An 11,696-nucleotide genomic window follows, 5' to 3' on the forward strand; every position below is an offset into this window, starting at 1 on the left:
TATTGAGTGTTGTAGGTCGTGATGAGAATAACCAAATGTTTCCATTTTCCCAGACTATTGTAGAGGGGGAGAATGAGTCTTCATGGAGATGGTTTGTGCAACATGTAATGGAAGATTTGAACCACCAACTAGAAAAAACCATTGGCTTCCTATTGATGGTGAGGAAGTACTCCAAAATTAAGAAGCAACCAGAAAGACCTAAAAAAGTAGGATGAATGACATAATTGAGAAAGATCATAATCCAAATGTTCATACAAGGAAGGGACTAAGAATGACGTGCTCAAGATGCAATTGATATGATCACAACATCAAAAAATGTCCCCCAAATAGGCTTAACACCCGAGTTTGTTGTTTAAGTAAGTGTTTATATCCCGATTGATTCATCTAATTTATTAATTGATTGTATTTCAATAAATGATTGCTTTATATCTACCTATGTAGTAGAAAAAGAGAGAAAGACCTATAAAGAATGTGCACTCAGTTAATGAGGAATCTTCTAGGACCTCAACTGTGATGGGGCCTCATGAAAGCACGATGATGGAGCCTCAAGAGAGCAAGTACAATCATGGAGCCTCAGAGGAGTACTGTGATGGAAACTCAAACCAGTACAATCATGGACCTAGTGAGGAGCACACTGATGGGGTCTCAAAGGAGAACAATCAAAGGGCAAATGTCTAATTATGCCACAAAGCCAAAGTTACTAGTAAGTTTATTGTGTTTGTTGTTGACTTAGTGTCATGTCCAGTTTAAAAATTTGCTAAGTCATCATACACTTGTGAATAACAGGTTAGAAGATTTGTCACAAGACAAGTTAAGGACACACCAAGTAACAACAACCCTATGGAAGCTGGAAACAACAAATGACAGCAACACTAACAACAAAGGGGTCACTAAGCCCAAGGAAGTTACAAACATACTAAGCAACAACAATCACAAACAAGGGGGGACAAACCAAGCACCGACAAGGTCAATGGAAGCAAAAACATGAGACAACTTATGTATATGGAATTTCAATAGGCTTCCAAAGTTGTTGGGGTCATGACAGGATAATCTGGAATTACTTGTGTACACATGCCTGAACAACCAGTGATGACTATTTATAGTGGCAGATATGGAGGTCAGTTCACGAGTTGAGTCCAAGGAGAGCAACAACAACAACAACAAGGGGGTTAGCTCCAAGGGGTTGAGCCAAGAGTGAGGATAAGGACATAAAGACTCCGAGAACAGCAGATGCAACTTGCAGATAAGGCCACAAACAAGAAGCAAAGAAACCAATGATAGTGTTGGCGGCGGTGATTTGTTAGTTTATGTTGGAGTTTTTTTGTCTATAATTGTGGTTGCTAGTATGACTTTTGGTTGTCTTTTTGTTGAGTATGATGGTGGTTGGTATTGTGAAACCTTCACTAATGTCTAGATATTGTCATGGCTTGTAAGATTACATAAGAATGGATTGTCATGATTATGAACATGGATATATATTTTAATGGCTTGTTTGGTTACTTTTGTTTGTTATGGGTTCTCTGATTACTACAAGGAGCAATATTAGATAGTAGAGTATTCATTGCACAATGTGAAGAACAACAACAAGGTTCCATTACTCATTGCTCATTTACAAACACTTGCATGATTCTTACAAAAGTAAAGCACTCATATGTCATTTCCATGAAAGGATGTCATGGAAGTATCTTCTGGTTGGCATTGCCAAATACAAAAATCCAACTGAAAAACACGTATATCATTACAACCTACATTGTTGCTTTCAACTTGCAGGAATTTTGCCCATTTTGGACTTGCAATCTCATCTCATTTAACTCCTTATGCATCATTTCATTCTCCAACTCCAATGTGACCAATTTATCTTCGATTGCTGACCGTTTCAAAAGAAGAAATTCATTCCTCTCTTTCACATGGTTGAGCTTTGTAGTATGAGATTTCGTCTCTTTTATCAGGACCCTTAAGATGTGTTTTCTATGCTTAGAGTCATCGGGATCATACCATTCGAAGTATTTACAATCATTTTCCTATAATTTTATTTTCTCTATTAGCATATAGTGTGCCTTTTTTAGGAGCATATTAGAGTTAATCATAATCAACACGATTATAGCGTAACAAATAGTGGTACCTTCCAATGTTTGCAACGAAAAAACCCTCTTTCGAAATTGTTCTCACTCCATGAAGCCAATAGCACAACTTGTACCTTGTGATAGCATTACTTATAAGCTCCAAAGCTGTTAAAGGTTGCAGAAGATTCACCCGTCGACATTTTAGCTGAACTTCTTCTCTATTGCTTGTGGGGATGTCCCGATTTCCTCTAAAATCGAGGAACAAATTTCATTCAATGAGCACTCAATTGAAGGAAGCAAGAGAAACCCAGATCCATTCTACCCTAATCGATTCGGGTTGTGGAGAAAAAGGAAGAGAGGGATGGCCTCTGTTTTTTGCCCTAAATATATGCATGAGGATGAGGGAGGAGGGAACAAATTTTGGAGGGAAAATTGAGGGATAGAGTTTGGAGGGAACAAATTTTTTGTGCTTTGGGCCCACTAATGGAAGTCAATTGACTACACATGGCATTGAATGGCCACGTAGACGAGAATTGATGGCCACGTAAGCATTTGACATTGGAGGACGGATGGAAACTAACGACATGCTAGATTATGAAAGATTTGAAACTTTGTGTTTTTCTAAGTTAATTGTAAAGTACGCACTAGATTAATGAATATTTGAATAGTTCGTGTAATTTTAGGCAAAAAAATCCTTTATAATTCAACAAAGTTTGCTATAGATCTCATCGACGAACTATTATCATTATTTGGAATGTGGATATATTTTTGTTTTCCGTAATTTGTATAGTGGTACTAGCAAGTAGCAAGTGCTTCTCAAAAGTTCAAAAAGAAAGGAAAACAAAACAAAAAACGAATTATCAAATCAAATATGAAAGGATTTTCCATATAGGCAGCACAAATGTAATGTATATATGTCTTGAATGAAAGCCCCTGTCTACCCATTCTACAATATCAGATCTTTGTTTCTTGTCTTGTGAGAGGGCAATGGCTGGAGGGGAGAGGAAATGAGAGGAAGTGGGGGCCCAAACATAGAGAAAATGGGAAAGGGAAGGGGGTTAACCCCGCACCGTAACCCGTAGGGTCCATTTTTACTCTTTTATTTATTATTAGACTATTCAATTCGTACGTTGTAGGGATTTTTTTTAAAAAAATTATTATAAAATGTTAGATATTAAGACAATTATTAATATTGTATAAATTTTAATGCAATAAATTTCACATCTACGCTGGATAATATTAATTTAAGAGCTCATAAGCAAATGATTTATATAAAATATTTCATAGAGATGATCCCAATAATCAATTCAATTTATAAGAATATAATTATAAAATACAAAATTCCTAACTTTAGTTAATGAAAGAAAGATTAACAATCATAGAGACTATTAAATTTTAGCATTAAGTATTTGCAATTGTCTTTTTCTCACTTTTATTTCAAATATTAAATTTTATAAATTTGAATAATTTTAGATAAAATGGTTAATCACTTCGATGAGAGATTTATTTAATTTAACTTTCACAAGTCTAATAATGATTATTAAAATTAATTAAGTAAAGTTTAACAATTCTTAATTTCTTTAAAATTATGTATATTTATTTAATAATAAAATAGCAGTAGCTTATAGAATCTATATATATATAAAGTTGCATCACCCATAATTAATAGGGTTAGAAATGTAAATTAATATTATAATATAAGGTCATAAAGTTAAATGCCTAAATAAATATTTGTAAATGCATATACAATTAGAGTTAACTTAATTAACACATATAAATCATTAAATATGTAATAATTTTGTTATACAAGCACATTCTTAATTTTAAAAAAATTAGTCTCAAAATTTATTTAGAACAAATACAATGTCTTAAAATAACATGAAATAATTAGTAATTAAAAATAAAAAATATACTGATATGCAATAAATATGTTTAAATATTGAACACTTTTGAAATAATAAAACATAAATATATTTATAAATTTTTAAAAGTAAGAATTTGCAATAAGAATTTATGATGATAGATGATTTGCAGTTCTTTTTTATTACAAAATACATGGAAGTCATCAATTACAATTCTTTAGAATTTGATATTTGAGAAAATGTAATATGTTTTCTAAGTAATATCATTTTCTTCATCCATATTTGGTAATAATTCATTTTTCAATAATCTGAAATTTGTTATTATATGTACTAATATTTGAAAGTTTTTAATCTAAAAATATATATAACTTAATGAACATTTCAATTGTGATGTCAAAATTTTAAAAAATCCATCTAAAAATAACTACTTTAACCATAACCGGGCCACGGGCAAAAAAGCTAGTAATAATAAGTGATTAGAATTCTTCTTTAATATTTCTTTTGGATATATTTCTTTAATTACAATAATAAGTAATATTACTCAACTTCTATATAACATACTATTTTATTAATACATTTATTATTCTATCCCTATTTAATAAAGACATTTGCTATTTTGCTCATATTTAATAATTAATAGTGTGAAATACAATTTTTATAATATATATACAGATTAATCTTTTTATGATGATGATAATGTTGCGCCAGTGGCATGGAGCGGAGCCCACCCCCTGCTATTGCAGCCACTCGCTTTACTTATATATGTTGGTTTTGGTTTGAATTCTTCTTCTTTTTCTTCCTCTTCCTCCACATCCTCCTCTCTCTCTCTCTCAACTCTTTCATTTTTATAAATATGTAACTTTTTTATATGCATTCTGATATTAAAAAATATAATGGGTTCCAACTAATTTAATTCAAATCAAATTTGCTCATTAAAGAGTATAATTCTCCCAATCATGGATTTTATCCATTCATAAGGATCAAATTAAATCTTATTTAAAAGGAATAAACGTCGAACTATTTGAACTAACCCGTGTTGATATAATATACAATTTATTTACAATTATATAATGAAATGAAATGATTATATGCAAAGACAAAATCCAAGGGCAAAGAGAATTAATTGTAACTTTATTATTCCATGATGCTAGCGTGTTACTATATATATTTTTAATAATTAATCTAATTTTTTAATTGAAAAATTATACTCATAATGATTTGAGTTGTAATTTACGTAATTTAATATTAACAAGATTATTAGGAGATTAGTATTTTTTTCCATTTTTTCCTTGAGAAAAAAGAGAAAAAGAATAAAAGACAAAAGAAAAAGGAAAAGAAAAAAGAAAAAGTCAACTCACTCACTGAAACTCCCTCCATGACTTGCTCCGATGGCCAAAGAAGGAGACGACCAGACTAGACCGTCCTTCGCACGCTACCATATTTTCCTTTCTATTTTCTTTATTCATTGTCGAATTAATAAAAGCCACTATTAGAAGAAAAATTGCATTTCCTGCGAATGTGCCGAAGGTAGAGTGAACATTAATTGCCCTTAAAGTTTGTTTTTTTGCTGAATAAAGGATATTATTAATAATTACTGCATAGTAGAATCTACATTGTTAAACAAGTTCGCATGCCCCAGTAAAATACAAAGAAAGTTAAAATTTTACGCTGAATCAAATAGGCTTAAGTCATGAGCATGGGAGTTATCCGACCTAGAAATTCAGGAACAAATTCATTCCGTAAAACGATTAAGAATAATACTAATATCCAAAACTATATTCCTAATCTCCCACGGTGTGTTGTGTGATTTAAAGTTGTTCATAATATCCAAAACTATCCTCCTAATATCCGACCTGGGAATTGCCCTTAAAGTTGCTCAAATTTACAAGAGGTGCCATCATCTCTCTTTGGCACTGTCGATTTTGGCATGCGCAACACCTCTCTTATTATAATACAAAACAAACAAGACATAGCTTAGTTATCATCGAATCCAAAGATTATCTTTTCTCTTCTTTATTTCATTAATAAAATGATTTAACAATCGATTAATTAATTGCACATCGTCGCCTTGGAATTTTGACAATTTGCATCGATTTAGCATCATTTGACGCGTTATTAGAACAGAAATAAAGTTGGATCTGTACATGGGCTTTATATCATGTTCTTGGCCCATTTTGATAAAGTAGGCCGCGTCTGGTAGACTGGATATAGAGTAGGATAGCATTTTTAAATTCTTAGACTCGTGTTTGGTGATTATAGGATAGGGATTGGGTTTTGGATTCATCGAGATATAAATATTAAGGAGTTAATCTCAGCTAGAGGATGAGTTATGGACGGATTAGGATCATAACTTGAGTGAAAAGACAAAAACCCCCTGACCTTATTTCAAAATTTCAAAACTTGCCATCTAGAATTTGTACTAAAAGAGAGCTGGAAGAGAGGCAGTGGGACTCGACCCTTGCCACCACCGCCTCGGATTCATTCCTCCCATCTTCTCTTTTGAGAGAAGAAGGGATGGAGACGAGGACTGTGGTGGTTGGAATTGGCCCACCATAGCCTAAATCAAGTTGGTCTCTCTTCGAGTGAAGAGAAAGACAACTGTGGAATGGTGAGGGTTCAACAACGGTCACCACAGCCCTAGGTCAGGTCGCTGAGACCCTTAGGACCATCGGCAACCTCACTAGGGTGATACCGACAACGGACCCCCACCGCCCCTCACAAATAGCAGTTCATTTGAACAACAACTCTATTTTTTAAGATTTTTTATTTTTGATTTAATTAATTTTTGAATTATTTTTAAATTTTTTGAAAATATTTATTTAACGGACAAATTGGTCTTTTTCCCTTCATATACCAATTCCATACCTTAGCATGCACCAAACACTTGATAATGATATTTTATTTCCTTAGGATTTCAATCCTATCTAACCCTCTTTTTACTCCTATCATAGCTGATCGACTGAGCATGCCGAAAGGGTTAATTATTTAAAATAACCTAAACTTTTCTTATTTTATTAATTCTGGCATGGAGCCTTTTCCTTGATAAAAAAAACACCAACTATCGATTTAGTATCAATATTAGCACGGCATCACTCCATTAATTTAAACGGAAATTGCAAACATTTGCGGTTGTCAGCAACCCTATGAGGGTGGTGGTGGCCTTCGGCGAGGCCAAGCCGCCTGAATTTAAAAAGAAAAAGGAATTCGACAATGGGAGGAAGAAGGGCCCGATGGTGAGAGCCTCGTTGGTGGCCATCACCCTCTAATTGGAGTAGCCAGCTCCACTGGTCGGAAAAAATTGATACTAAATTGATAGTTGATGTATTTCTAGGTCAAAGGAAAAAATTCGTGCTAGAATTAGTTTTTTTAGATAATTAACCATAACTAAAAATCAAATTATATATTTATATTGAGAAACTAACATATATAACACAATTTTTTCTCAAACGCAATTTTTTTTCTTAATTTTTCTCGTCAATCACTTTTCTAAAATTTAGCACGTCAATAACATAAATCACAACTTCTCTGTCAAATCTAACATGGGGTGAGGTTCCAAACTCGGGCCATAGGGTTGGGGGTGGGGGGCGTTGGAGCTAAAGCCCCCGTCCCTCGAGTTCCATAAACGAGTTGTATCAATCTTTTTTTTCATGATTTTTCTTCTATATATCAATTTAGTATAAGTAACAAGAGACCAAATTTATGTATAAAAGTATCCAATTAATGAAATATTAAAAGGGTCCTGCTCACTATATTAATCAGGCACATCACTTCTCTTTTTGGCTAGATAGGTACATCACTTCTCAAAGACATCAGTTTGGTCCTTAAGTTAATAATTTCGTCAACCATCCAAATATTTTGATTATCAACTAAGTTCTTTCGCCTCTATTTTCTTTATTATTATTATTATTATTATTTATTTTACTGAGAGAAAAGTAGAGGAGCTACCAGAGCCTTTCCCAGCGCCCCAAAGTTATGTATAAAAACATCCAATTAATGCAAAATATCAAAAGAGCTCAAATAATGCGACTTATCTACGTCAAGAACGAAATTGCCTATTACACTTACATTTTTGGGGAAGGAAAAATCGCAAGTGACCAAATCAGGTCAACTTTTAGAGTTCAGGGACGATTGTCGAAATATAAGAATCTCTGGGAAAGAGGAATTATGATCGGTGAGATGCTGTCGGACTAATGAACGTTGAAATAAATTAGATTAATAAGAAGATTTTGACGATCGTCATAGTTAGAATTCAATTCGCAGATTTTTGCAGCGGCAGGGAGTAGGCTAAGTGTATATCCATGGAGAAAGCGAAGGAGTATCTGAGCGTACCTGAGGATGAGGCGGAGGCCGTGTCGCGACTCACCGTTCCGGCTCGCCCGCCTGGCAACTATCCGAGCTACTACGAGAGCTTCACTCTGAGGGGCCTCATAGTCGACCGAGTTGAACGCGGGCTCATCGTCTGCACCTTCACTGTCCCCTCTCGCCTCGCTGTAATTATAAGACTGATTTCTCTTCCTTGCCTATTCTGGAAATCTTATGAGAAAAATATAGAATTTTTTTTTCACTTGAATCTCAGCGTCCTGCTAGTTGGAAGTAATTTGCTTGCGAAATTAGAATTATTCTCATCGGTGCTCGAATTATTATTCTTCTGAGCTGAGAGATCAATTGGTGAAATTCCAAAGCGTTCGAGTTGAATGTAGTGAGTGGCCTGGAAATTCTGTATTAGGAAGTATTTTGGATGATACCGAGCTATACATCGAATTTACATGTGACTTCATGGATAAAAACGTGATTTTGTTGTTAAGCTTCACGTTCGAGTTGAATGTAGTTAGTGGCCTGGAAATTCTGTATTAGGAAGTATTTTGGATGATTCCGAGCTATAGATCGGGTTTACATATGACTTCATGGATAAAAACGTGATTTTGTGTTAAGGAATTGATAACATGTTGTTAAGCTTCGCTTCTATATCTTATGAGGTCGTCCCGGATTCGATTGTTTGTTCAGGATCACAGTGGGAACTTGGCGACAGGAGCAATTGCAAACCTGGTTGATGAGATCGGGTATGCTGTGCTGCACGTCGAGGGTGTTCCAATATGCGTCTCAGTTAACATGTCAATCTCCTATCTCTCGACTGCTAAGGCCGGTGTGAGTGGACCCTTTTGGCTGGCTGGACTTCCCTTGAATTGGATTCTAGTCTGTGAGCTTGTTTAGTATGTTTCCTCGGAAATGTCAGAGGAATTGTTTTTTGAATGAGCATGCTTGCTTACTTGAACTTGAATATGTGTCTCTATGTCATTGATGGAAGAGGGAGTATCATGATGCTTTATAATGGTAGTGTAGTTTGAGCAGCATCTTGGTTAAGACTCGAGTGCTAATCTTTGAAGCATAAGCGATGATCGATCCTAGAGAGAGACCCATTTGCTAGTGTTGAGTTTCTCCTGTTCTTTTCTGTTCGGCCATACATTGCTAGGACTGAGTTTCCTAAACTAATTTGTCGCGGTAGTCTTATCCACCCCCTCCAATGGTAGATCAATGTTGATTTTGCCTTTGTGTTATGCTGTTTGGAATTGCAGGATAAATTAGAGATTACCTCAAAGGTCTTAGGACAAAGAGGGGCTTATTCTGGAACAATGGTTCTTTTGCGGAACAAAGAGAGTGGGGAGATTATTGCTGAAGGTCGACATTCGTTGTTTAGCCCCCATGCCAGCAAGCTTTGACTGTTGGAAGATTTTGCACAGTATCGCCGAAACAATGTGCCCATAATATCAACACTTTGAATCCCTGATTTATCAAGATATCACTGCAATGTATATCTGGCCTACCTCTTTGGGACCAGTGTAAGTTCGTGATTGTAATGAAACTATTTCTTTATGCCAGAAAGCAAGTTGTACCTTCATTTGATCTGCTCTCCTTATGAAGCGGGAGTAGAGCTCGGCTCGACTTCTGGACAAGCTTTGGAGCTCGCTCCATATAAATGGTTTTGGTTGGAGCTAATAGAACTATGGGTCAACCCCGTTGAGTAGATCTTTCCAAGGTCGGGTTGCCAGTAGGTCCTTATGAAGCGAGCTGCACGCATGTATGAGAAACCATAGGGGCACCTGCTAGTTCCACGGGGCGCAGCGGAAGCGAAAAGGAACAGAAATTCAAAATTTCCTACCCGTGAAACTAATTCCAAGACCTACTAGAAGAATAAGAGTAAATAAAAACGTACCTGGAATATTTAAAGTTGTCGACCGAGCGTCCCACGCGTGACGCCTCTACTGGAATCCACACCGACTTTGTCGACGAGTTTTCGAGATCGGCGGTGCTAGCGACCAACACTCGAAAGAAACACCGATGCGACACCCGAAATTTTTTAGACTAATGGACTTAATTTGAGTTGAACAATTCAACCTAAATTATATATATTTTATATGCACACATATATGCACGTACATATATATATTAGCATATATATATATTTATGCATACATATATATCACATATATATGCATACACTATTACCCATACTTACTGCCATATATATACACATATATATAGGCTTGGGGATGGGGGCAACTTGCTTGTCCTACCGATGTGGGATAAGAGAAATTAAGAATCTCAAGAGCCAAGTGCATGGCTAAGTGTCATTATACAATTGGCCCATGTGTTACCATATAATAGACTCCAAGTGGTTCAATAAAAAATAGCCACTTAGCACACCATTAAATCAAATAAATCGGGTCTAATTAATCGGTAAATTTAATCTCATTAAATATCCGATTAATTGGTCGCACCTAAATCATCTAATCTCTATTAGACGATTTTATTTGTTTCAAAATATCTCGTCAATTTAGTCGTAGTGTGTGACCCTGTAGGTTCCCAATTACGTTGATAGTAATATCGAAATCTCTATTTCAATATTACAAACAGTGAGCGGCATCTAGCAATGCATCAATATTACTCAAGTAATCGGAAAGTCAATTTCTCGACGAACCTCGTGACCTACGTTACCGTGTAATATAATCCCTTTGTCCTCTATATCTCTATTGAGCCCAAGGCATGGTCGATGACATCCTTGTATGGCTCAATATCTCTTTTTCTTGGTTTACCGGTTAAGTCTATCAGAACAAATGAGCTCGATATCGTTATATCGACTCATTTGGGTATGCATACACTTTTAGACTTAACCACCAAGTGGCCGTGAGATATCGCTCCCGTTTCGTAGGAGGGACAAATCCTATCTTGATCACTCACATTCCTCTCCATGCTCTGTGGTATACCCAATAACTGTCTTTATAACCATCCTGTTACAGTGGCGTTTGACAGTATCAAAGTATATGACATTACATGTAGGAATCTATGGTGACCTCAAGTCAAAGGACCATTACACTATAGTCACTTTGAGATATGCTAATGACAGTCACGTAACAACCCATGTAGCAATCTCATGGTGGATCAGTCCAATACACATTACTCTTAATGTATACATGTGGTGTGATTTGATATCTCCATATCCATGACCTATGAGACTTGGTCATCAATCAACACTCACACTAGTCTAACCGTATTATCGTTGTCCTAATTAACGATAATACTTTGACTATGGACATTTAGGAATAATGTTCATTAATTATAGGATCTCACAATCAAGTCACACTTGATGCCTATTGAACCTACTATTCCAAGGACATTATTGTGTAAAATCATATTTAGCGCAATCTACACAATAACAGATATGCCTCGTAATATAATGAAATAGATATCATATTACAGAACTGATTATAGATTG

General features: G+C 35.3%; 1 protein-coding gene across 1 annotated transcript; it reads left to right on the forward strand.

Annotated features, from left to right (window-relative positions):
- Positions 1-8,143: 8,143 nt before the first annotated feature.
- LOC116190400 (putative esterase F42H10.6) lies at positions 8,144-9,805 on the forward strand. Its single transcript, XM_031520082.1, has 3 exons — positions 8,144-8,415; positions 8,930-9,070; positions 9,499-9,805. Exons 1-3 carry the CDS (start codon positions 8,224-8,226, stop codon positions 9,640-9,642), a joined length of 477 nt encoding a protein of 158 aa, XP_031375942.1. The 5' UTR covers positions 8,144-8,223; the 3' UTR covers positions 9,643-9,805.
- The last annotated feature ends 1,891 nt before the right edge of the window (positions 9,806-11,696 follow it).

The sequence above is a fragment of the Punica granatum genome, unplaced genomic scaffold (assembly GCF_007655135.1).
Source record: "Punica granatum isolate Tunisia-2019 unplaced genomic scaffold, ASM765513v2 Contig00432, whole genome shotgun sequence".
Taxonomy (NCBI): Eukaryota; Viridiplantae; Streptophyta; class Magnoliopsida; order Myrtales; family Lythraceae; genus Punica; species Punica granatum.